Source organism: Bubalus kerabau, chromosome 1, assembly GCF_029407905.1.
Source record: "Bubalus kerabau isolate K-KA32 ecotype Philippines breed swamp buffalo chromosome 1, PCC_UOA_SB_1v2, whole genome shotgun sequence".
Lineage (NCBI taxonomy): Eukaryota > Metazoa > Chordata > Mammalia > Artiodactyla > Bovidae > Bubalus > Bubalus kerabau.
Genome location: NC_073624.1, coordinates 10,934,684 through 10,961,664, shown reverse-complemented (window position 1 = coordinate 10,961,664; position 26,981 = coordinate 10,934,684). Strand labels below are relative to the sequence as shown.

The following is a 26,981-nucleotide window of genomic DNA, read 5'->3' as shown; positions in this document are numbered from 1 at the left end:
TGTTAAGACACTGGAGATTGCTGGCCGGCCTTATCCTTAAACCATGGGCCTCATCAGTGATCTCTTGCTTCCTGGGCCGTGACCCTGTGGCCCGCGGGTGTGTGTGGTCACGTTGTCCCCCTTGGTATGTTGTCGCTGAGTTGGCTGATGCAGTCATGAGACTGCATTCCTGCCATGCTCACAGTGTCGTCAGTCTCCCACACTTTCCTCTAAAGTTCTACATCAGTCATTTAAACAAAAGTAACTTTAAAGTGGACTTATGCGTAAACCTCGATTTTGACATGAAGCCAGCCGGAGCGTTTGTCTCACTTGATTCTGAGTCTCCTTGGCCTGGGTTGGAGGAGTGGGGGCAGGCGGCTGGCACCCTGGCCCCTTTGCTGTCCTGATGAGTGGGCCCCTGTGGACTAGCACCACACCCTGAACACAGGTCCAGTTGGGTTCTGACTTGAGGATTCCCAGCTGCAACTTCTCTCGCCGTGACATGAATCTCTCACCAAAGGCCAGAATGTTCTGATAGTTTTAGGCAGAGCTTAGCTGAGTCCCTCAGGGTATGTTTCCCAGGTCTGTCTCCTTGAGACCAAAACAGAGTCATCCCACTGGTCAGCTCTGGAGTCGGGTTCTGTGGAACGTGTTAGTTAATCTACCCCATTTTCAGAATTACTGTTTGACCTTTACACTTGTTAAGCCCCGGGTGTACCATCCCCAACACCCTTGCTTGCTTCAGATTGGCACAAGAAACAAGAGTTGGTGGGGAGGAACCAGGGAAGAGACAGGAAGCCAGTCGTGAGTGAAGAGTGGGTTGGTCTCAGTTCTGGTGGAGCTTGCCGTTTGATGTCTGGAAACATGCAAAGGTTCCCTCGTATTGAACAGTAATGGCTTTTGTCTCTAATCCTCTCTGTCACTGGGAGGAAAGGTGGCTGAGTTTGATAAATGGGGAGCACCTCTAGGGCGAGATTCACCCAGGGCTGGGCCCTCAGAGGCGACCTTCACCCTGGACCCTTCTGGAGAGGCCTCTGGGAGGAGGGCCTCTGGGCTGCGGGCCCAGGCTATCCCCTCCCCCAAACACTGGGCCCCGAAAGGGCCGTGTGGTTTTCCTTTGGGTTTTTTATTATTTAAATATTTATGTATTTTGGGCTGTGCTGGGTCTTAGGTTGTACCAGTTTTGTTCCCCTTCTGCAACCCAGGCTCACTGTTTGTTGCCATGGGTGATTTTAACCAAACTCTGCAGTGAGAGAGGGACTGTGAGAGAATAGCCAGGAAGGCAGCTGTGGTGTTCTGAGCCCGTCCCTTGGCGTTCAGGGTGATGCGGGTACCACGCAGCTGCCTTCAAGAAGTCTCTCAGTTTGGAAAAGCACTGCCCGCTTCTCAGAGCTTGGGTCTGAAGCTTCTTCCAGAGGGTGGCAGGATGACAGTTGTTTTTGAGAGCCCTGCAGTTGGTCCTTGGAGCATGTCCAAGGCTTGATTCGGCAGGAGGAAAGCACGCTGCATCCCAGCCCCAGGAACTAAGATGTCACTTTTCAGCATTTATGGAACGAAGGCTCTTTCGCGCACCTGTAATCTCGCGGTCACTCACAGGACAGAAAGGGGGACGCGACTTCCCTGCAGACCTCACAGTAAAGGGAGGCGAACGGGGCAAGAGGCTGGACGCCAGCAACATGTGAGCAGAACTCATTACCCATCCGCCCGTCTGTGGCGGGTCAGGAGAGAAGTGGGCATGTGTGTGTGTATGTACGCACTTTTGTGTGTGCATGCATGGCAACCTTGACTGGAGAGAAGCATGTGTGTGCACGCACTGACCCTGACTGGGGCTATTCCCCGGGGGCCAGTCTCTGCTCCGTTCCTGGCTGGTTCTGTTCTGGCTCCCCTGAGCCTCGTTCTGGCTTGAATCCCTCTCCCAAGCCTGTGCCGCCACCCCCTGCGCCCTCCTCCTCCCCGCCCCGGTCCTCATGGCCACTGAGCAAGTGGCCCAGCGAGGCCAGGGTGAGCAAGCCGCTGCCCAGCCTTGCCCGTCTTCCGGGGCCCCGCACCCTGATACGCACGTCTGCCCCCACATGCCTGCCTTTGTAGGTTTCCTGTCCACACTGGTTCTGCAGCTGCGTCTTGGCCAAGTCAGTGGGGACACAGGTCGCCCCCCCGAGCCCTGCCATGCCTCCACTGATGTGCTTTGCTGAGACACTTGGCCCAGGGCGCACAGGGGCACAGTCGGCCATGTGGCCAGGACGGAATCCAAGGGGGAGAGGAGCACAGGGAGGAGTGGACGCTCCTCAGCCCTGGCCCTGCAGGTGTTTCAACACCCCCCTCCTCCACCCTGGCCCCAGCAGCCCCCATAGCCACCCCTGCCCCCCCACAGCTGAGTCGTCTACCAGCCCCACGGGGAGGCCAGGGTCTTCTGTGAGGGAGCCAGCTCTGTGCTTGGGAGTTCAGCTCCCTCAGGGCAGCCTCTGGGCTCTCTGACCGGTCCCTACCACCTGAGCTACGTGTAAAAGCTTTCAAAAAATATTTCAATTTCATTTCAGGCTTAAGGTCAGAACTGAGTGTGACCTGTTTACTTAAATCATAGCCTGCCTCTGATCCCATGCTATTTGCTTAAACACACTGTTGGCTTAAACAGTTACCTGCCTCTAACCCTGTTCCCCTTGCTGTGTGTTTGGTGAATGAGAGCCACCGTCAACAGTTAAGAACATGCACTTCCAACAAGGAAGGTGTCCACTGAGCAGAAAAGAAGCATGGCTAGAGCTTGCAATGATCTGCTTGTGGCCACACTTTACCTCGTGTGGGTCCTGTATCTGGGAGTCTGGGAGACAGGCTCCTTGGAACCCAGTGGAACGTCACTCTTTTAGGTAGAGTCAGACACTCGAGAAGGGGTAACTGACGGGACTTTGGTAAAGTCTTGTTTGTGGAAACAGACAGACTGTGACTTAGGTTTTGTAGCCTGAGAAGCTGCAGTGCCAACAGTCACACGGCACCCAGGGCACTGGGGACATTCTCCCATGGGTCTGGGAAGACGTTTCTCTCACATCCTGGTTGGATATCATCAGGGAGGCCCTGGGGCCACCACTCCAGCTGCCCACATGCTCGGTCTGCCCTCTTCTGGGAACTTGTGGGCCTTGGAATCAAAATGTCAGAAGAAACTGGGTGCTGGGAGGAGGTCCTGGTATCTGGAGAGCCTGTCTTCGTTACCGGGCGGCCAGCATGTTGTGGGCATCTCCAGGGGCTTTGTTTTGGGGGAGAAAACCGCAATCAGTGGTTTTCTGAAAGGGTGACGTCGACTCGGAAAAGGTGGGCCTAGTGCCAGGCACTGCTGTCCAAGTCTGGACAGGAAGCCTGGGGGAAGAGACAGACTGGTCCCCGGATGCTGGGAGTAAACCCCAGGGAAGCCGACAGTGACCTGGCTCTGGACAAAGATTCAAGAGGGGAGGGGTGGACAGGAGACGCCAGGTGTGGGAACAAGGTGACCTGAGGACCCAGAGAGCGTGAACACTTTCCCCTTAGTGTCCCCAGCCAGGGACGCAGACCAAGATTATTGTGCTGTGAGAAATGGACACAAGGCTGGACTGAGGGGCTGATGTGGCTACGCTCTGAGTGTGAAGGCAAAGCTATGGGACCCACATAGCCACCCCTCGGGATCTTACAATCGGGCTTAGTTTGGAGAACTGGTTACGTGTCATCTCAAGGGTCCATACATGCGAGAGAGAAGTAACTTGCAGGACCTGCACCAGGGAGCTCGTGAGGAGTTCAGACACAGGCCAAGTGGATCAATAAAAAGAAAGGGGGCTTCAGTAAAACAGAAGAGCTCCCCGACTCACCAGGACCCCAGTGTTCCAGAACCTCACTGGCTGGAGCTGGTCCCCGCGGCTGCAGATGCCCCCAACCCTCACCATTCCCTTCCGGGGGGCAGTGACCCGACCTTGTTCACTGTGGAGAAGGCCATCAAGTTGGCAGCCAGTGACTTCTTCCAGTAGCAGTTCCCGCAAGGCAGGTGCATCGTGCTCTTTTTCTGGATGGTGGTGGGAGCTAGTGGCCGCCGGGCCTCAGTTCACGTATCTGCACACGTAAATGTGCATTTGGAGGTTCGAGACCGGCCATATAGAAAGGATTTGTTCCGTCGTCAACCAGCAGACACATTCTTGGTGTTACTGAGGGTGAGTGACACTTGGCCACTGTGTGCGTCCAAGGTGTTCAGCACGATGGCCGTACAACCACGAACTGCAGCCTGCTCACCACTGGGTAACGGCCATTGCTCGCAGTTACCAAAAGCTAAGAACATCTGGGACCTACTCTCTCAGCAACGTTCTCAAACACAGAACAGTGTTAACTGCAGCTGCCACACCGAGCACCGCGCCGCCAGGACACACTGACCTTGTAACCGCACGCTGGGGCCTCACCCAGTTCACTCAGTCTCCATCTGCCTCTGCGAACCACATATCCCCTCTTGTTTTCTGTGTTTGCATTTTTTAATAGATTCTACATATCGGGGAAATCGTAGAGTATGTTTCTGTGTTTATGTTTATGTTTTATTGTATCTTCATTCACCCGTCCATGGACACTTTGCTTCCACACCTTGGCTGCTGCTGTGGCCACGGGTGCATTTCCACCGGGAGTGCACTAGGGTTCTCGCTCCACGTTCTGATTTATGGCCAGTGTGACAGATGGAAGGTGATCTTAGTGGGTTCCCTGATGACTAACTGCACGCAGTGTTTTCTCCTGTGTTCTTTGCCTGTTGCTGTCTGTGAATTCTCGTATTAGCCCCGTATCAGGTGTATGCTTGCAGTTGGCCCCCGCCCCACCACATTAAGTAGGCAGCCTTTTCACTGGGTGGCTGGTTTCCATTGCTGTGCAGAAGCTTTTGGTCTGATGTAGTCTCACTTGTTTCTTTTACCTTCTGTTGCATGTGCTTTAGGTTCCCGTGTCATGGAACTTTTCCTGCTGTTGGGAGTTGAATGCTCTCAGGTGCTCGATCCATCTGTATGAGTGGTGTAAGACAGCAGTCGAGCTCTTTTGCAAGTCAACGTCCAGTTCTCCCAGCACCGTTCACTAAGGAGCCGTCACTGCCGCTGGTTCCCTCGTCAGGCATTACTTGACTGTTTCTGGGCTATGGGTCCATCCCGTCGATCTGTGTTTACGCTGAGGAACGGAAACAGATCAGCCGCAGACACTGTCCAGTTCTGTCCATGCTCCCCGTTTCCCGGGGACAGTTCTTGGGGATTGGCAAGGAAGGACCCTTGCTAGGGCTGTTTCACTGTCCTGGCCTCAGCCTCCCTGGGAGTCTGTTATCAGAGCTTGGTTTGTTTACCCAGCTGGGTGAGTGGCAGCCCATGGGGACCAGGCTGAATACCAAGGGAGAGTGGAGGGGCCAGGGAGGGGCAGTGTGCTGGCCTGTGATGGGACACGACTCCAGCCCCCAGTGGCATCTGCAGTGGCAGCTGCCTGACAGGTGTGAGCTGCTGGGAGCTGAGCTGCGGGCACATGGGAGGTGCCTGAGATGCCACAGCAGGATGCTGGGCACTGCATGATCCTCTCCCCCTTCACGTGGGATCAGAACAGACTTCCCAGGTTGTCCCTAACTTGCTGGACTGGGATCCTGTCAGCCTCCAGGTCCAGCCCTTGATTTTGTGGTCAGCAAGCCTGCGTCTGGCTGTGTTGCAGGCTCTGCAGCTGCTGCCACAAGTGATGCCTCTGGAAGGCTGGGGGCAGAGGGCTCTCCTGTCTCGGCCACTCTGCCCCCGAGCTGGGCCCTCAGACAGTGTGTCATTTTGTAAAGGAGGCCCCAAGAGGGGAAGGACCCCCGTGACAGACCCCACGGGGTGTTCACACAAGGAATCTGGGATGTCGTGTTGACAAAAGGGCGGGCAGACTCTAACTAGTGACTGTCTTTCAATAGCTTTGGAAACTCAAATCCAAACTTAGGCTGCAGTGAACAGCTACAGCGGCATCAGCGACTGCAGGTGAGGGCCCCTCCATGCCGGTGCACAGGCCCCACCCAGGAGCGGGGAGGGGGCACGGTGGGGCGGGGGCGGAACCCTGCCTCAGGTCGGCCTTCCTGAAGGGCGCTGCTCACAGCCGTCGCGGTCGCCGCTTGCCCTCCTCGCACCCTGCCCTCTCCCTCTCAGGCCCATCCCTGGGTGACCAGGCCCCCAGTGCTCAGGAGCCTGCCACCTGAACAGACAGGGTCATCACTGCGTCTCAACTGAGTCAGTTTGAGGATTTGCTATTGTTAATTCTGAGTAAATAACTTAGTTCATCCTAGCACTGATGTGGGGAAAAGCAGGATTGTATTTTAGTTCAAGAGGACCACGACAGCCGTCCCAAGGCTGGGGGTCCCCTGGCCCCACACCCTCCACCCGTGGAGCCCTGTGTGACGTGAAGGCCGTGAGGAGACTGCGCGTCTTCCCAGCTGCGTCCACTTAGGACAAAGCTACACCTGAGTCAACTCAGGTCATCCTGAGGGTGGAGGACTGACTGACACCTTATCTTCAGGTCACACAGGGTTTTAAGTCTTGATGCACCAAACACACAGCAACTCCTCTCCCCGGGGCCCGCACCGCCACCTTCTCTGATGCTACCAAATCTAATACACCTACCTCAATCAAGCCGTCAGCCCCTCCAGAGCCCCTCCTGGAGGGTTTTGGGCTGGGAGGGTGTCTCAGGGTGAGAGTTGGATAAAAAGGAGCAGAAGCAGAGGAAGAGGGAGGGAGCTGTCGGTGGTCCAACACTGCTGGGCTGTGGCTCCTACATTCCAGATCACCCAGTAGAAGTCACAGCCCTTGTGTAATAAACCACAGCAACATCCACCTCCACCTTGTATTTTAATAAATAGAGCAGATTCATGGAATAGACCTTAAATCACATTTACAGACACTTCTAGGTCCAAACACGTAGGCGAGAAGCTGCTGCTGCCGGAAGGGATGAGGCCCACATGCACTTGAGGACTGAGTCTACCACCCCACTGCCTGTAGGCTGGATGGTGGAGCCCAGGACAGCAGCAGGTGCGGGACACGCACGCACCTGGCCCCGCAACTGCGCGCTACAGAACGGCAGGAACTGTGCTACTTTGAGACAAGCTAGAGGAAGGTTTCCTAATGTACTAACTGAGACTCCCATCATTACCCATCAGTCGGAGAACATTAGCTACAGAAGAGCACCCACTGACAAATAAGGGCAGGGGACAGCAAAGAGGAAGCTATAGAGGCCATCTTGTTTCTTCCAATGACGGGAGCGTCCTCGTCACGCACCTCCTGCTGGCTTAGTCCAAAAACTTCCTGTTGGCATTTGCACCAAACAAGGCTCCCCGCACTTCGGGCATCATCTGTGAAGAGTGGAGAACTTCTGTGAGGCAGTGCGGCCTGGCACGGACCCACCTGAGCCGCAACCATAAGGCCAAGCACTTATCCCAGCAGAGGCCGAGAGAGATGTGACGATCACACCTGTGGGCTTCAGGCCACTGCTTAATGGGGACAAAGAGAAGTGACAGAAGTCACCACCATCCGGGGCTTCCGTCATGTTCTGACATGGGCAGAAGTGACGCTCTCTCAACAGACAGAGCACCCACCCTGTGCCGAGTAGACAAGGCAAGTATGTACTGCGGCCTCCAGTAGCAACTGGAAAACCCCAAGGGCCCAACCTCAGGACGGTGGCTGCCATCCACGTGTGGTCAATGCAACTTTGCAAAGGACGTTTTCCATTTACCTAGTTTTACAAATTTACCCACATGTGCCTGGTGGTCAAGCAGACCACACTCCTGAAAAAGGCCCCACACCTGGGACAACTCAACTTTCCCGACCGCTTTCTGCAAACACGGGAACCCAGCAGCAATTCCTCTAACAAGTGACTTGATTCCTGTCACTCCTGCAGGGGTGTGGGGTTCTAGGGCCTTTGTTAAGCAATTCCATAGTAAAGCATCTCTTAAGCACCCCGATACATCTCACATGTAGTGAGATCCTAGACAGACAAAGCCCTTGTTCTATCCCCAAGCCCACCCTCATATACATGGTATCATCTCAGCAAATGACACTAAGTGTCCAAACCTCCATTCAAGAAAATGTCCAAAAACGTACAAAGAGAGACAAATCTCAAATACCGACACGTTCTCCACATCACCTCAAAGTAACCCCAGGCCAACTGACTGAGAAGTGTCCCCACACTCACCTGCTGGGCTATGAGGTCCAGCCGACTTTCAAGTGTGTTGGACACCTTGATCTTGCGGTCCCCGTTATAGATCTCAACACCGCCGGCTCTACAAAGAACACGGGAAAGAACCATGTGTATAGATCTAAGGAAAACAGACCCGTGGTGCAGTTACCTTCTTCCTCTTGAGTAGAGGCCAATGAACATACACAATCAACTTGAAACTGTAACTCATCCCAAGTGACTATGTGCCAACCTCACTTGGTTAATTCCAACAACTTGCCCCTCCCTAACAGAACAAAAAGGGGAATTTTGTCCCCATTTGCCAATCAACAGCCCCAGTCCTCATCTGATCCAGGCTCCAGTCAGCTGTGAAAAAACCCCTCAGGGGTGAAGCGTCTCTGTTTAATTCTGGAGTAGATGCTGTAACATCCAGGGTATGTACTGTCTGACTTTTCTAAGGCTCCAGACTCAAAACACCAGGAACAGTGGCCCTGACTGCAACCTGCTATTTACCAGACCTCAAACTGCTTGTCGGTTGTATCTCCGCCCGCCGCTAATTACCCATCAGCAGAGTGGCTTTGGATCCTGAGCCCTGGGTCAGCTCCGCATAGACGTTACCTCATGGCAGCTGCCAAGAGCTGGAAAGCTACAAGGAAACAATGCCCTGGCCTCCCCGACCAGGAGCTCCTGTGGCCAACCCCACTGCACCCAGCCGTCAGTGGAAGCACCATGAATGCTCAGTTCACACCACGGAGTCCACCAGCCAGACATGAAAGTAGTTTCCTGGCCAGAGGGAGCCATCCCCTTTCTCAGCATCTAGTCACACGTGGACCGAGCTTCAAGTTCTGGGTATAAAATCTGTTCTGCTTCTTGGCAGGATGAACCATAAGAAGCTGATTCACAAGAGAAGACCAACAGGAGCTGACAGGAGGCACAAATGAGCGGGGTTCCACTGCCCTCCACCACACTGAGCCCAGCGGACACGAGGAAGGTCCAGCATGTGGCTGTTCATGCAGCCAGAGCCACTTGCATGTTAAAAGCAGAAGCACTCCTTACATCTCCTCAGGCAGGTAGGCCTCCTGGTCAATCTGGACATCAACGTCTCTTTTGGTTGCAACTTTGTACACAGGGATTGCTTTTTGCACTGCAGCCTGGAAAGACAAAAAAACAAAAGTGTCATCAAAAACTACGCAGGAACCACAGGAGATGGGGGTTCGATCCCTGGGTTGGGAAGATCCCCTGGAAGAGGAAACAGCAACCCACTCTAGTATTTGTGCCAGGATAATTTCATGAACAGAGGAGCCTGATGGGCTACAGTCCATAGAGTCACAAAGAGTCAGACACGAATAAGCAACTTGACCACACACAGAGAACCGTTATCCTCAAAACCAACAATCTATACAAGCAAAGATATTCCTACTTATTTTTAACAAATGGTAGAAACCACCCAGGTGTCTATAAACACAAATGAGTAAATAAAATGTGGTCCATAGATTCATCCTTAAAAAAGGAAATTCCAACTCTGGCTATACCATCAATGAACCTTGAAGACAATATGCCAAGTGAAGTAAGCCCATCACCAAAGGACAGGCTTGGTATGATTCCTCTTACAGAGGCACTAGAGTAGCCGTGTGATACAGACAGGAGCAGGATGTGCCTGCCAGGGGCTCATGGAGATGCTGTTCAGTTTGGAAGATGGAAAGTTCTGGAGAAGGAGGGTGGGGACAGTTGCAGAACAGTGAATGTACTTAAAGCACAGAACTGTATGCTTAAAACTGGTAACAATGGTAAATTTAATGCACTTTTTACCACATTTTAAAAAGGAGTGAGCTGGGGGAAGGGGTATAGGGTAGATGGAAGAGGTTCTAACCTGACTGAAGGTAGCATCAGGTGTGGGCTCCAGCAAGACTCTAATAACATCATGACGGAACTTTAGTCTTTTTCTGATCCTGTTACCAGTTGAACAGATGTACACATACACTGAACTCTTCCTATTCCTCAGGTCTCACACAGTGTCACCATGGAGAGCGGACGCCACTCTGGCGGCACCCGGCCCCAGCAGCTTCACAGCGACGCCCACCAAGGCGCACTGCCCCACGTCTAGGTGGGTGGCCCAAGCCGGGCTCCGGGTCCCTGGCACAGCTCGCTAGTTCACAGTGGAGATAAGAATGAACACTGCTCCCCACCTGGCAGTCTGCTCTCCTAGGAGACAAGTGACCCGGGGCAGCCACAAACATATTGTGCGTTAAAATGTAGTCACTAAGGGACTAAGCTCTCTCAACCTCGCCCGACCATAAGCTACAGGGAAGAACGACCTGAACTGAGACCATAAGCTACAGGGAAGAACGACCTGAACGGAGTAGCTGGCACATAATCAGAGCTGGTGGCAGGGGGCGGGTCTACAACCTAAGGATCCTTCTGTCGCCATCGTGTGCCTGCCACGGCCTTGGTCCTCCCTGGGGCCAAGGTCTCCTCCCTGAAGAGAGAAGCTCCTCAACACTGGCCTCTGGCAGTGATGCTGTGTTATCACTTTGCTGGTACTTCCTGGCCTGCTCCAGGTGTAGGACGGTACTAAGTTAGCACTAAGCCCTGCTGCTCTGGGAGTATGCCAGTTCTCTGTGGTCTTGCCTATCCTCGGCTCCAATCCAGTAGGTACCGTTCTTACTGAATTTTCAGATCATGGTATTACAAGGTCTCCAGGAAGGGAGGAGGGTACTAACACAGCCGGCAGCTTGATTTCTTTGAGACAGTAAATCAGGGGCTTGGGTACACTAAAGTCAGAATCTCCAATGAGTGAAGACTTCTAGTCTCCATGGCTGAGCTGTCATTTCATACCCAACACACTGATCTTTAAAAAGAAAAAGGATTTTTTTCAAACTTTACCTTCACCAGAGGGAAATCCTGTTTCCTGCAGCGAACGATCATCCGGGGCTCCAGCAACTGGTACAAACCCTATTAAGGCACAGATGCAATCAGCACAAACTATAAAATAAAACAATAGCAAACAGAATGTCTTTATAATTCTCTCAGAATTGGGGGAAAAGTCCTGAGTTGCCCCAAAGAGGGCCTGCACAGCACAATAAAATGGGAAGACTGGTGTCACAAACCAGATAAGTACACCCAATGCCCCAGTGATGGGAACAAAACACAGCTAAGTGAAGTGAAGTCGCTCAGTCGTGTCCGACTCTTTGCGACCCCGTGGACTGTAGCCCACCAGGCTCCTCTGTCCATGGGATTCTCCAGGCAAGAATACTGGAGTGGGTTGCCATTTCCTTCTCCAGGGGATCTTCCCGACCCAGGGATCGAACCCAGGTCTCCGGTATTGCAGGCAGATCTTTAACCTCTGAGCCACCAGGGAAGCCCAAAATACAGCTAGGTTGAGGACAAATACTGTCTGTCCTGAGCAGGAAACACAGTTTATACAGCCTGTGGTCTAAACCTCAATACCTAAACAAGCATTTTAATGGTGAAATAAAACTAGGAAGGTTTATAGTTAGGGGTTACAGAGAACCAGTAAAAAGGATCAGTCTCATTCAACCTGCAAGATACCACCGTCCTCCCAAACATCTCCTCTCGACAAGGCAAAGAGCCAAGATGAAAACACGCAGGAGCTGTGTGTTCACAAGACGACGCAGGAGGGGCACAGCGGGCTTCTCACACTGTTGGTTCTGTAGGCGCGTGGCCATCTGTGGTACACCTGACCTACAGACTTACCTGGAGGACCAGTCCATCCAGCAGCACTTGGTACCTGGTTGTATCTTTTACCACTTTGCTGAGTCTCTGTTTTGCTTCATTTAGTAGGTCCTACAAAGGGTGGAAAACAAAAAAGTTGTCCAAGCACCTGGGTATTCAGCTCAGAACCCACACGGGGCTGGCCCAGCTTGTGTCCCATCAGTTCTCACTCTGTGGCCGTTTTCACTCCACAGATGTTCTCTGAGGTACACAGTAAAGCAGATGCTGTGCCAAGGACACAGATACACAGAAGCAGCGCCAGCTCAGCTCTCAGGGAGACAATGCTCTAGCGGAAGAGCCCTACTGACTCACACAAATGTGTGATACAGACTGGAAAAGCAAGTTGCAACATTAAGACAGTCATTTAAGATGGTTCTATTTTTTATTTAGAAAAAAAGAGTCTCTGAACAGAGAACAAAGTGTCATCAATGTTTACCTGTAAAGAGGCTGGACTATCAATGATTTCAATTTTGTGTTAAGTTTGTATTTTCTAATCATCTGTTACAAACACTTCTTTAACAGAAACAGAAATCTCACATGGTTGTAAAGAACACACTGGAAATTACTCTGTAAGTGATAAGCGTGTATTGGTTTACTGGCTAAAAGTGGACCCAGGTAGAGATAATACCCCTCAGTTCCACTGCTGTCCACCCAACATTGTCACGAACATTCCATCCCAGAAAGTTTTCCACGCATCTACTCTACTGAACACAATCTCTAGAATGATTGTGGGGGATTTAAAGAGGAGAGGGAAGCTACGTGCTCACCTAGAGACCAATCAGAATTTGGGAAGTGAGGGTAGAGAGAAGGAAGTGGTTCTGTGAGTGAGTCACCCTTGACCCCACCACTTTCCAGGAACCACTGCCAAGCATTTTAAGCCTTCATAATCTAGGAAGCTTATGGCACAAAGGTTTACAGCATTTGTGTTATACAACATCTGGCTGAAAGAAACTTCAGCCCCTTCTCACCAAGAGATCCCTCAAGCACGTTTCTTTATGCTAGAATTGACCATCCACACTGGTCAAGCAGGTAAGGGGGGAAAGGGGAGTTTGGAGACAGCCTTACATTATGAGAATCAAGTCAACCTCTAAAAAGCAGTGCAGCTGTTTATAAAAATAACCCACTATGAAAAATCTGGAAATGGGTAAATGAGTCTTAACACCGCCCACAACTACAAGCAAGGGCACATGAAGTTGGAAAAAACTTAACTCCACATAAGAAAGCTAAAACCTAACGGAAATTATGTTGTCCCCTATCTAGAGCATTCCTGTCCACTGAACAGACGTGCCCTACAGGTGAGGATGGTAAGTTATGAGCAGTGATGTTACTAGGCATCAATACTCCAGTGATACTGATTCTAAACTCAGCTCCTAGCTGCAGCCTGACACCTCATGGAGAGAGGTGTAAGTCACTGTCTTTACCTCTCAGCCTACAGATCAGTACTTTGAGAGTTGTCCACCTGCGCCTGCCTCTAGCTTCCTGAAGATTTAGGACCATGCTCCTAGAAATCAAGGAACTGAAACCTGATTATGACGACGACAACAGAACCATGTTTCCTTGGTCCTTCCACGTGTGAACAGTCAGCTGGCCTTCAATCCCAGTACCGGAAATCTCTACTTCAGGGACCAACAAATCAGAATTTCTAAAGGTTACTTGTGTTCTTTATCTCCCAACAACAGCAACAGTACCTTACAAGGTGTGAGGTTTAGAGAGTGACAGGAGAAAACTGTCACTTCCCTCTTCTGCATGAGGCACTGTACAGGCATTTTCCCTACACGAACCTTCAGGTGTGTGCGTTCCTCGTTCTACTAGAAACGAAAGGTTCAAAGAAGCTAAAAAATGCACCCACCAAACAGCAGACGGTGAAACAGAAACTCACACCTCACATAGATCCCCAAAATGGGCTCTAACACTGGAAAGCGTCAGGGCAGGCAGCGGGACAAGGTCAACAGTGAGAAGAACCACCAAAGGACGAAGCGCTGCGGGCAGCAGAGCTCGCCTGTTTGCTACTATGTCCTTCCATCTGTTTCCCCATCCTTTCCTAGCCACCTGCTTGACAAATCCCCTTCTTCAATAGTTTGATTCTATGCGCAAGCTGGAAAAATGAAGGTTTTAAAAGAGCAAAATGCACTGAAACACGGACATGTTGCCCTGCTCCCCATCATCTCACAGTTGGGGTTCGTTACTGGGGTTTGCTAAATCGAAAAGTCCCCCATGGCACAACGTTAGGCTGCAAAGGCCTAAGGAAACAAGTGCTTTAGAACAACTGAATTAGAGCAACATTTATTTTTGCAAAATTCTAATTAGCAAAACAAAAGCTCACACTGTTCTGAAGCACTGCACGTCACAGAATAGCTGCATTTGCTATCTATCGAAACGCTAACAGTTCAACAAAACAAGAGAAAAATAGAGCTCTGTCCCTGGCTGCTGCTTCTCCTCCCACATGACTGCTTTCCCCATGTCCTTAGCAATGTCTTGTTTCCTGGCTGTTAAGCTCGAGGCTTCTCAGGTTGTTGCCTGACAGTGGAACCCTACATCCACAATGGTGATGAGCTCATCCACACAAACAGACTGGGCTAGAGAGCTGTCTATATGCCAGCCCCAACCTCTCTCCTAAACTCACCTGGTATTCCAAAGCCGTTCAAAGGCCAAGATTCATCACATTCTCCACCTGCTGTTCCTCCTGTATTTACCATCACCTATCCAGGTACCTTACCTGGCAAGAAAACCTTAAGTCTTTTTTGACTCCTCACAACCTGAAGTCACCAAGTCCTACAGACTCCAATCTTTAAGAATCTGTGGACAAGGCCCTGGCCTTCTCTTAATGACCACTGCTGCCATTTGGTCTGGGCTTCTCTGCTTTTTGACCTTCAGATCCAAGTTAAGCCATAACCTCATTTTCTCTCCCTACATCACCAGTTCTCTTTCTCCAACACAAACCTAATCCTATAGCAGTACTTCTCAGCACGCTCCTTTAGACGCCCTGCAGCAAGATTACTCTGGGCTGTTTATCCCCCAATGAGGACACCAAAATCTCTCAAAAATGGGGCCTGGAGTTTGCATTTTAACAAGGCCCTCCATGAGATCTCCATGCCTATTAAGGGTTAAGAGAAAAGGTCAAAGGATACGTTCCACACTCCTGAGTAGGCATCAAGTCTAACCAAACCCTGGTGTCTCTCTCCAGCCTCAGATCCTATATTCCCTGCTCTTCTGGACAATTCCATTTCCTGCTGGTGTTGTCAATTCCTGGTTTTGGTTCATGCTGCTCTCTCCAATTCCGTCTCCAAGCTATGACTGACTCAGTTCTTCATGGTCACCCTCAAAAGGCTGTAGTGCAGACACAGTCTTTTGTCTCGACTCCTACAGGACTGAGCAACCCAAAACCCTGCAACCCACACAGCTGCCTCCCTCAAGGGAACCTAGCTAACTAGGAAATGAAAACAGGTGAGTGAAAACTAAAAGATCAAGTTGGTACTGAAAGCAGAAAGACATGTGGGTGTAAGAGTTTAAGAAGCAGATAAACTCTGGCTAGTTTGTGCTGCTGTGTTTGTGCTGTGCTTAGTCGTGTCTGACTCTTTGCGACTCTGTGGACTGTAGCCCGCCAGGCTCCTGTGTCCATGGGGATGCTCCAGGCAAGAACACTGGAGTGGGTTGCCATGCCCTCCTCCAGGGGATCTTCCCAACCCAGGGATCGAATCCAGGTCTCCCACATTGCAGGCAGATTCTTTTACAGTCTGAGCTGCTAGGGAAGCCCCTGGCTACTCTGGGGTCTGTAATAGGTGCTAGGGGAGTCACTTGTCTCTCAACTGGAGCACACTTGTGCTCACAATGCTGGGTGGGCTTCTGCTCTACGTCAGAAGATTCTGCTGTAGTTCCTGCCGTGATGTTACAGTGTGTCCTCACACTTGAGACACCCTGGCAGACAGTTCCATCTGGAAGCTTCCTGGCCCCTCTAAACAGGTCCAAAGTCATCTGATTGTTGTTCTTAAAAGAGTCCGCTCTCCTGACTTCCTATTTCATTAATGGAACCACCACTCTTCTAGGCAGCCAGGCCTGAAATTCAGCATTTTTTATCAGTCTTAAAGGAGGTGGCGGAAGATCAATCTGCGGCCAACGTCCAGAGTGTCCTCCTATAAAATCCATCCACTGACAGCCCACTCAGTCCTTGCTGCCATCGCACTAGTCATGTGACAAGACCAACATCTTAAGATATTTGTGTTTCTTTAGTCATCTAAGATGGTATGTCTTCTACTTAGTCAAGTTTTATATCTCCAGTTTTACAGCTTTTCCACATTGGGCCTATTCATTAACATTTATTCCTAATTAGTTACTGCTGGCATGTGGAAAAACTATCAATTTCTGTATATTCTCCTTGTAGCCAGTCACCATTTGAACTAATCACTAGTTCTTAGTGTTTTTTGGGTGTTGTATTTTTTAGTATATAATCGTAGCATCACAACAGTACGTTTCTTCCTTCCCAATATTTATCTAACTTATCTCTCCATTTGCTAAGAAATCGAGGGCCTCTGTAACAACAATATGAGTAACGGTGCATATAGAGGCATCCGTGATTGGTTTCTGAATTTTCCTTTTTGGTCATGCCATGTGGTTTGCAGGTTCTTAGCTCCCCGACAGGAGACTGAACCCATGCCCCCTGCAGTGGAAGTCCGGAGACCTGACCACTGGACCCACAGGGAATTCCCTGGTTTCTGAATTAATTCAAATTCCTTCAGGCTGCCTGACCTAAGTGTATGTTCCTGCCCTGTCCTTTGGATGACAGTACTCTCCAGACGGTTCTGTGTCTAACCTCTTCCCTGTTAAATTTAGTCTACATATTTATGAACTTACATCATGAACCCTATATATGATATTCTTCATAAAATAAAGTGAAAACTTCAACACTCTTCTACTTAAAGCACTCAAAGGTTCCTCATGTGCACTCAGGGCCCCTATGTTACTCCATTCAGGCTTTCCAGCCTCAAGTCCCCATCACCCTCAGACATTCTACGGTCCTCCATCATGAGTCATGTGACCCAGAAGAGTTTATATGTTGTCAGAGCAGTGAGTCCTTGAAAATGGGACACATATCTTATTCATTTCTTTATTTATTACAATATCTACTGTAGTGATTTGCTAACCAAAGGCTTTCTCTCTAAAAATCATTAATCAAGTCCTTAATCCAATATGAACTAGTGAATTGTCGATAATAGACATTTTATAATACTATAACTAAAAGGACAAATTACTCACTGTGATAAGGTCATCTCTCGCTCTGAGGACTTTGAGCCTCGCTTGATTCATCAAATTGGACATCTGACTGCAAAAGGCATGGAAAAGTATCATCACTAGAGCTGCAGAGAAAAAAATGTACACCCTTCTTCAGATACGCAAATACCTTTCTCTGTATGGACCCAAACAGAACTCCCTGAAATATATGCAGTGCTTTATACCCACCTATTCTCAAATATTACGAAATATTTATTGAGTGCTTACCAAGTGGCAAGACTTTATCAGTTATTTCAACTGTGTATTTCAGTAATCCAGTGAGGCTTCCATGCTCCCAAGTGAGGAAAGGGAAGTTAAGCAATGTGACCGAGGTTAGATAAGCAGTGAGTGGTCCGGATAAAACCAGAACCCGTATCTGCTGACCCCAGTGCACCTGCTGGACCCTCTCGGCCCAGTGATTTTCAAAGCTCACATTTTCTTCTGCTGCTCAATCTGCTTTTCTTTCTTCTCATAATATTCCATAATCTTCAGTCTTTGGGTTTGGACAAGACGACCTTTCTCAATGTTGAACTCTTCTTCTGCCTACCAAGAAATTAATTATTATTATTTCATTATACAGATTTGACAATTTTATTTTAAGCTGCTGGTGACCATGGTATTTGCTTAAATTCACTTTATTCTATATCTAAAACGAAAAAGTGTTATGACTCATCTTCAAAGATTACTCCTCATTCCTTTTGTTCAAAAGGAAAGATCAGTGATTTTTATCATAAATGAAGCCAGCGAGTAAAAATTTAATCAAGATAATAGTACCCACAAACAAATTTACAAAGTATATAATCAGAAGATTCTGTATATGAAAAAGATACAGAATTTGGAGTTAGAAGATCTGAGTCACTGTCTAAAATATTTGGTCAAGTAACCTCAGTCTAAGTGTCTTCCCTTATAAAATAAAACTAGTATTCTTTCCTTGTCGTTCAAAATCTAATAGTCCTTTTAAAATGATAAACTATATAAATTTGAGTTATTAGTTTTTTTAGTGTTAATTATTGAGTAGTCACTTTTTTTTAATCTGAAGTAAATTTTGTTTTATTTATTTATTTTTTTGAGTAGTCGCTTTTTACAAAGGCTGTCTCAGTGTGTCAACTGTCTGTGATTTTCAGGCAGTAAGAAATTATGACTTTGGAAGTTAGCTAAAGTTACTCGAATGAGGAAACTAGTTATACAAGAAACTGCAGCACTCAGATGGTCATCAAAACAATATTAAACATGCAACAAGGATATAGTGTACAGCACAGGGAAACATAGCCTGTATTTGTACTACTGGAGAATAAATTAAAAGAACAATGAAAATTAAGTATTAAATGGTATTTGATTATACCTAGAGAAAAGAACAATTTTACATAACGTATAGACATACTATGCAACTCAAAATTGCTCTGTTAAGCAATGTTATTCAGTACTAATTAGGAAAGCAAGACCATATAAAACTCGGGTAACTTTAACCTAGACAGTGGAATCTCACCTTTGCATCAATTTCTTCTGCTTTCTCATTGGCTTCTTGTTCAATAAAAGCCATCATGTGCTTAATCTAGAAGAAGGAAAAGGTTATTTTTGAATGACAAGAAAATATATCTTTTCTGATTCATTCAATAATCATTTACTGAAGTGCATTTCCCTTCTCAGGTAATGTTGCAATGTTGTAACAAATCCAATAGACTTTGAAAATGGTCCACATCCAAAAAAGACCCACAAACTCTTTAATAGGAAATAAATACAGTAATAAATAAGTACAGTTTATAAATGCTAAAAGACACTGGCCTCCAGAGGTAAACCCTGATTCAAACCTGCATTATCTGCCTTTATCACTCCTGCTGGACCCTCTGCTACTAGATCTGACTAAATCAGCACAGCCTAGAGCAAAACACTCATTTTAACCTCCATCAGAGAAGCCCGTTTACAGTCAACAGGAACACACCGTGCCTCTGGGAGTTCCGACAAGAGAAAGTCACCTGCTTCAGGACATTTAACTCCGCCCCTAAGACAGAAAAATCTGCCCTTAAATTACACTTTTCTTCTTCCTGCTAAATCTACTCGGTATTACCCTTTTGCAGTCAGATTCCTTTAGAGATTTGCTGAAATAAACCACCATACTCCTCAGACAGGAAAAGCAACATGGACAAATACTTGAATACAGGGAGGTAACGAATCTGGACACCCAGGATTTCTACGCGTCTGGTCTGCGCTTGGTGCTCAGCCCGGTCACTGCTGAGAATTACGGGGAGCGCAGGCGTCGCCCTGATGGAGAGCCCGCGGAGCGTGTAGGGGTACAGGCCATACATTTCTTCACTCTTAACCGTTTTACAGAACCAAAGATGCCTTTGATTTTCACCACGGTTTTACCTTTATAAGGTATTCTTCCTGGGGAACCCTTAGTTCTCGCTCTATCCTAATCAGGGAGGAGAGGGCCGGGGCGTGACCATTACTAGGCAGTGTGGAGGGCACCGCGTCCTTTCCCACAGCGACGCTCAGACGCCGCACGGGCTCTGGTGCGTGCTCACGCCCGCACGGCACCTGGTGAAGACGCCTTAAGCTTCCCCATAGAGCTGTTCTTGCCGCCTTCTGTGATCAGCCGAAGATGCACTTAAAGGAGACACTCCGCCCTTCTGAGCGCTGATTAGATTACGAATAAAAGCAAAGATGTTTCCGAGGAAATGGAAATTTCCAAGGAAGAATCACCGAATTCCTCACGTAACAAGACTCACAAGACGGTGAGTATGCGTTAGTCAGCGTTTTCCTACAAACTTCAGAAAGAAGGGGCCGACTTCCCTAAAAACCGTGGCCTGAGGATCCTTCCCCGAAGGCCGGGCCTGGACGCTCAACGCCCGCCCACCCCGCGAACGACGAGGCGCCGCGCCAGCGCCGCGACCCCAGGGCCAGCCCCGACCCGCACAGCCCCGCGGCACGCCCACCGCCGACGCCCGGCAGCTGAGGCCGGGCCCCAGGAACGGGGGAGGCCTGGCCGACGAGACCGCCGCGGGGCTTATCCAGGCCGGGGATGCGCCCGCCTGCCTCCTGGAGCCCAGCTTGGCGCTCACCTGCTTCTGCACGTCGGCATCGCTGAGGGCCATGGCGGCAAGCCGTGCGGCAGCGGACGATCGGCCGGAGCTCAGACCTGACACAGGAGACGGGCGAACGGGAGACGAAAGCCGGCGAAGCTCCCCGCCTCCTGTTTTGTGAGCTCGACTTCCGGTTCCTGCGCAGGACGCCGGGCAGCCCAGCCAGTGGGGAGAGAGCAGCCCAGCCAGTGGGGAAGAGAGCAACCCGGAAGTCCTGCCCCGCCCCCGTCGCGACTCGTGACCCCTCACCGGCTTTTCCCTAGTAGCCCGCTTGGGGGTCGTGTAGAAGGTTCACCGTTAGGCGTCTGACTGCTGAGCATTGTCGACTGTGTTCTTTAAAAACGTTTATTTCTGCCAGCTAGAATTTATTTTACTGTCCTGGCCCTAATGGAAGCAAAAGTTTCAGTATTTTACTTATTAACAGGTTTTTAGAAGAGCTTTTTGGAGAAGGGAATGGCAACCCACCCCTGTATGGCTGCCTGCAGAATTCCATGGACAGAGAAGCCTTTGCGATCCCACAGTCCGTGGGATCGCAAAGAGTCGAACACTACTGAGCGACTAATACACACATGCACCCACAGAGGAGCTTTACATTTACAGAAAATTGAGTGCCCCTAAAAACTGCTTCCCGTAATAGTAGCCTTTTACCTTTCTGGGGTACATTATATAATTCATTAGCCAACGCTGATGTGTGGACAAAAGCCTACGGCTTAATCAATTTCCTTAGCTTCCCCTTGTTGCAGAATATTCAGCTTCTTCACCGGTGCCAGATTAAATCTCAGAGATAGTGTGGGTTTTTTATTTTATTTTTTGCATGGAGTAAAAAACTATTTTTATTGCTTTGCCAGGAGAGGAGGAGGCCACAGCAGGCTAATGCCTTCAAAACTGTCTTGCCCTGGAGGGGGTAGTGAGTAGTCTTAAAGTGTTCAAGGAGAAACGTGTGATCAGCCCATGGACATTGTTCTGATTGGGTGAAGGCTGGAAGTCAGCATTATCAACCTTCTGGTTTCAACTGGTCCGGGGTCAGTTAGAACTGGACATGAAACAACAGACTGGTTCCAAATTGGGAAAGGAGTATGTCAAGGCTGCATATTGTCACCCTGCTTATTATTTAACTTACATGCGGAGTACATCATGTGAAATGCCAGGCTGAATAAAGTATAAGCTGGAATCAAGATTGCCATAAGTATCAATAACCTCAGATATGCAGATGATGCCACCCTTATGGCAGAAAGCGAAGAAGAACTAAAGAGCCTCTTGATGAAAGTGAAAGAGAGTGAGAGTGAAATGAGAATGAATGAGAGTGAAAAAGTTGGCTTAAAACTCAACATTCAAAGAAGGAAGATCATGGCATCTGGTCCCATCACTCCATGGCAAATAGATGGAGAAACAATGGAAACAGTGAGAGACTTTAATTTTCTTGGGCTCCAAAATCACTTCAGATAGTGACTGCAGCCATGAAATTAAAACATACTTGCTCCTTGGAAGAAAAGCTATGACCAACCTAGACAGCACATTAAAAAGCAGAGACATTACTGTGCCGACAAAGGTCTGTCTGGTCAAAGCTGTGGTTTTTCCAGTAGTCGTGTATGGATGTGAGCATTGGACGATATAGACAGCTGAGTGCCAAAGAATTGATGCTTTTTTACTGCGGTGTTGAAGAAGACTCTTGAGAGTCCCTTGGACTGCAAGATCAAACAGAGTCAGTCCTAAATATTCATTGGAAGGACTGATGCTGAAGCTCCAATACTTTGGCCACCTGATGCGAAGAACTGACTCATTGGAAAAGACCCTGATGCTGGAAGGATTGAAGGCAGGAGGAGAAGGGGATGACAGAGGATGAGGTGGTTGGATGGCATCACTGACTCAATGGAGATGAGTCTGAGTAAGCTCTGGGATTTGGTGATGGACAGGGAAGCCTGGCATGCTGCAGCCCATGGGGTCACAGAGTCGTACTGGACTGAGCGACTGAACTGAACTTGGGTCAATGTGCTTGTGGGCATCATAGTGTTAACTTCTTTCACCTGGTGAGGGTCTCAGTATCTGCAAAACAGCTCAAAGGACAGCTCAGAATATTATCTATAGCTCTTAAAGAACTAAAGGTCCTTGACTTTGTTTAGTGGCTGAAGTATTACTATTTTATCTTGCCTATTTTCCTTTCTTTCTGCATTTTCTCATTAAAAAAATTTTTTTTTAATTTATTTTTGAGCATACTGGACCTTTGTTGCTACACGCACAGCTTCCCAGATGGCACTAGTGGTAAAGACTCTCTCTGCCAATGCAGGAAATGCAAGACTAGGTCAGGATGAGATGGTCTTCACTCATTTGGATTACAATCCCTCTTCCCGTTTTTTTATTTTTGGCCACACCATGCAGGATGCAGAGCTTCCCTGACCAGGATGGAACCCATACTCCCTATAGTGGAAGCATGGAGTCCTAACCACTGGACCTCCAGGGAAGTCCTCCTCCTGTTTTTTTTTTTTTTTTTTTTTACAATGCTGTGCAATTATGTGGCGCTGAGGAGTGAGAATAGCAAACGAACACATGTCCTGGGACTTCCACGGTGGTTCAGGGACTAAGACTCTGCACTCCCAATGAAGGGGGCCTGGGTTCGACCCCTGGTAAGGGAACTAGATCACACATGCTGCAATTAAAAAAAAAAAATCCTGAGTGCCACAACCAAGACCAATCAAATAAATATTTAAAAAAACAAACAAAAAATGCTGCTGCTGCTGCTAAGTCGCTTCAGTCGTGTCCGACCCTGTGGGACCCCATAGACAGCAGCCCACCAGGCTCCCCTGTCCCTGGGATTCTCCAGGCAAGAACACTGGAGTGGGTTGCCATTTCCTAAGTACATGTCTAATCACGTATGAAATTAATGTCTGGGACAGATGTGACACTATCCAGATAAGTGTGCTTTTGTTTTTTGGAAAACTGTGTGCTGATTTTTATGATTTATTATTATTCTAAGACATTAAAAAATACAGAAAAGTACAAAGAATAATTCAAATGTACATGTACCACCATCCAGTTGAGAATCAGCATTTGTCACATTTGCCTTTGGGCTTCTCTTTTTAAATAAAAGATACAGATACACTTAACATTCCCTTTGGTGCAGCTTCCCCTCTCCCCATAAGAACGAGGTAAAGTTCACAGAGTGAAGCAGAAATGAAAGTTACTAGGAGTAACACACTATAATTAACTAGTTGGTGGTTTTCCAAATCCAATTTCCTCCTATATTAGCTTAGGTCTTGTGAAGAAGTTTTATTAAAACAGCTTTTCAGACAAATTCCAAAAATCCCATTGCCAGATAAGCCTATTTATGTGCTGTCTTGTCTGATTCTTTGTGGTCCTATGGTCTGTAGCCTGCCAGGCTCCTCTGCCCATGGCATTAGGGCAAGAATACTGGAGTGGGTTGTCATTTCCTCCTCCAGGGGATCTTCCCGACCCAGGGGTTGAACCCACGTCTCTTTTGTCTCCCGCATTGGCAGGTGGGTTCTTTACCTTATGGCTTCACCCAAATTGCTGACCTAAATTCCTTTCAGATTAGTCACTTAGAGATGGTTTACAGGCTCCTTGTCTAACCTGCTCCCAAGCTAAGACCTCAGTCTGTGGTTTATCTGTAAATTGAGTCACCAGAATAAACAGACCAGTTTGTCTGCTGGGGAGGACACTCACAGAGAGAAACTAAGGTCATCTGTCTTTGAATATTGAGGAATTAATTTTAAAAAGAAAAAAATAATGGCAGAAAGTAGTGAAAGTCTAACTTAGGTGCTTACATTTTTGTGCCCCTTCCAACCAATCATCCATCCGCATGGCACAAAGTAATGACCTCTAATCACTCCCCAATTTATAACCTCCTGTGGCTCCCATGTGCTCTTGGGGAGCTGCCTGAACCAGCCCTGCCACCTCACTGATCTTATCACTCCTCTTCCCCTTCTCATCAGGTCAGAGCTTTACTGGTTTGTTCTCAAGCTTTTCACCTGAGAAAATCTTTTCCTGCACTTGCCCCTTGGCTTGTTTATCAGTCTTCAGGTCTCAAAACATCCCCTTCTTAGAGCTTTCCATCAACACCCTCTCACCTTTTCTACTCCTGTCCCTTCCTTGTTTGTTTACTTCAGGATATACCACAATTATAAGCTTTCCCCCCCCTTTTATTTCTATGTTTTATCTGGTTTTTCAACGAAAGTGTCAGCTTCACAACAGAGACGATGTCATGGTTTTTCCCAGCATCCAGCACACGGCCTGATAGTAGTCGGCATTCAATAAACAACTGATAAACGAGAATAAATAAAGTGAATGTAATTAGTTTAGATTTTATAATCACATCAGGCTACAGTCTAGGACTCTGTGTCACTTAAGATCTGTTGGGAAAAAACCCCCAAACCTCTGAAAATCATGAACTGCTTGTGATTAAAGTAATTTCTGTAAAAGAATGACATTATTTTACCACTGTTTGCTGAAAAGACTACCCCTTCCTCCACTGGACTCTGTTGCAAAGCAATGAAGGACCATTCTGACCTTTCAACTCCATTGGCCTATATGCTATCCTTGTATACATTCAAAAACTTTTTTAGAAAAGGGGTGAAAACAAACCCTAAAGCTGAAAACAGTCCAAAATTTACCTAACCATATATCAAATTGGCAACCTACCACACGGGATTATTTTACATGACTTTTTTTTTTAATTTACATAGAATGAACTGCATATGATTTCGGACACAGGAGCAGTAAGTAGCAGCGAGCAGAAACAGTCTTAGTTTCTGGGACAGGGAGTCCTAACCACTGGACCACAGGGACTAACTAACTAGTTAAGAATGAATTCAGGCGAGGAAGAAGGTAAAAAGGAAAAGTTTATTGAAAAGAAAAGTACACAGGGAAAGGCACACAAGGGAACTCAGAGAGACAGTGACATGTCTTTGGTTAAGTTTAAATCCTTTATAAGGTGGCAGTTTTCTGGGTCTTTGTCTTCCCTCAGGCTGATCATCTCGTTTGTCCCCTCTCAGGTTGATTTGTTTCAGGAACCTCCCCTGGGGTTCGCACGCACACCTTGGGCAAGACTGATCTCAAAGTGAAGGCTTCTGGGAGAAGGAAGACTCATTATGGCCTAGAATTATCCCTTGACTTTTGACCCCAAGGAGCCTTTCTGGTGTATCACTTGTCCCCAAAATACAGGGGGAGCAGAGATCTCTTAATCTTTTACTCAAACAGGGTTTTGCCCTTCTTTGTCCTTGCCATATTATCACCCTGACTATTGCTATGACTGCTGTTACTTCCATTTTGGAGGGCAAACAGGAGGCTGATTGTAAATTCCTCAACTGGAGCCCACCTATCTGGTGTCTCAGGGAAGGCAAACAGGAGACTAGTTTTTAAGTATGTAATCTGAAGCCCACTTCTTCCTGCCTCATGAAATGCAAATAGGAGGCCAGTGGTAAATGTCAAAACTGGAGCCCATCTATCTCCTACCTCACACAGACTTAGGAAGTACAATTAGATGAGTCCTGACACCTGTGTGATCACCATACTATAAAGACTCTTTTCATCACCCTAGTGAAAGCTCTTTTTCTAGTCAATCCCACACTCTGAGGCAACAGTGCTGATTTCTATAACCATTGATTAATTTTGCCTGTTCTTGAAATTCTTCTAAATGGAATCACAAAGTGTGTATACATTTTTAAGTCTTGCTTCTTCGACTCAATATAAACATTTTCAGATTAATCCATATTGTAACATATATCAGCGGTCCCTTTTTATTGCTGAGTAATTTCCGTACAATTTAAAAAGTCAACTTTTAAAAAATTAAGATTAAGAGACCGTTAAAAGATTTAACAACCAAGCGCAATGCATGATCCTGGCTTAAAACAAAAACCATTAAGAGCCATTACTTGGACGATGGGGAAAATTTAACATAGCTCGATTAACAGGCACTACTAAGGAGTGATTTATATTTTTCTTAGCTAAGTCTTTTCTGGGCAAATCTATCCGATTTCACTGCCAAGGCACCACCACCCGAGTCCTCAATCACGCCGGCCTCAAGCCTCCTAGGACACTAACTCCAACCCTCTTTCGGATTCCGCCACTCACCCTCCCATCAATTCAGGTTTTCATCACTTCTTTTTTCACAGCTTTATTGAGAAATATACTTCACATACACTTCACCTTTTTGAAGTCTACAACTGAATACAATTAAATGGCTTCAAGAGTATCCAGAGCTGCTCAACCACCAGCACAATCAACCGGAAGACATCTTCATCAGCATAGAAAGAACCCCCTGACCCCACTAGCAAGGACCCTGCCCAAAGGCCTTCTATCCCTCGGCCCCTCCTCCGGGCCGTCAGGCGTGCAGACACCGTGGCTCCCTTAGATACCCTCGCGGGGCGGGTGCCAAAGCGTGCCTTCCTTGCGGCGCTGAGTCGCCCCCACCGCCCCGCATCTGCAGTGACCCAGATCCCCAGTGTTGCTGCGCCGGCGCTCCCAGGACCCGACACTCCGTCAGCCGGCTCGCCTACACACACTCACGCTGCGCCTGCAGCTGTTCCCGCAGGCTTTGCCCGCCTCCGCACCCACGACGGTGGGCCCATCCCAGTCCGCCTCCTTCTCGGCCGCCTGCGGCGGCAGAACCATAGAGCGGCTCTCCAAGTGGAGAGTAGGCCAGGAGAGGGTGGTCCTTCCGGGTCACGTCTGCAAGAAGAGGGGTGGCGCCTCCACCACAAAACCTCTGTGGTCCAGACTTCCGCTCCGGAGGGCGTATCCGCCCCCTTGCGGCGCGCCCGTGCC

At 48.3% G+C, this 26,981-nt stretch overlaps 1 protein-coding gene across 4 annotated transcripts; it reads right to left on the bottom strand.

The window, feature by feature from the left end:
- Positions 1–6,793: 6,793 nt before the first annotated feature.
- On the bottom strand, positions 6,794–26,903 carry ATP6V1E1 (ATPase H+ transporting V1 subunit E1). 4 transcript variants are annotated; one of them, XM_055567573.1, is made up of 9 exons: positions 26,724–26,903; positions 18,611–18,676; positions 17,558–17,667; positions 17,110–17,176; positions 11,842–11,931; positions 11,011–11,079; positions 9,184–9,278; positions 8,146–8,233; positions 6,794–7,306 (listed from the first exon to the last, which is right to left on the bottom strand). In XM_055567573.1, the coding sequence occupies exons 1-9, from the start codon at positions 26,826–26,828 to the stop codon at positions 7,244–7,246; spliced, it is 753 nt and encodes a 250-aa protein (XP_055423548.1). In that variant the 5' UTR covers positions 26,829–26,903; the 3' UTR covers positions 6,794–7,243. The 4 variants fall into 4 exon arrangements, with proteins under 4 accessions (XP_055423548.1, XP_055423549.1, XP_055423553.1 ...); XM_055567574.1 differs by lacking the exon at positions 26,724–26,903 and adding an exon at positions 20,184–20,406; XM_055567578.1 differs by lacking the exon at positions 26,724–26,903 and adding an exon at positions 19,489–19,765.
- Positions 26,904–26,981: the final 78 nt, after the last annotated feature.

What these genes read in the sequence shown, in the direction of transcription:
- ATP6V1E1 (XM_055567573.1), bottom strand. Translation starts at nt 26,828, where the DNA reads ATGGTTCTGCCGCCGCAGGCGGCCGAGAAGGAGGCGGACTGGGATGGG. An exon ending in ATTGAGCAGCAGAAGAAAAT is followed by an intron (nt 17,177 to 17,557) that starts GTGAGCTTTGAA and finishes TGCCTTTTGCAG; the next exon opens with TCAGATGTCCAATTTGATGA. An exon ending in TGGACCTCATAGCCCAGCAG is followed by an intron (nt 7,307 to 8,145) that starts GTGAGTGTGGGG and finishes CACTCTTCACAG; the next exon opens with ATGATGCCCGAAGTGCGGGG.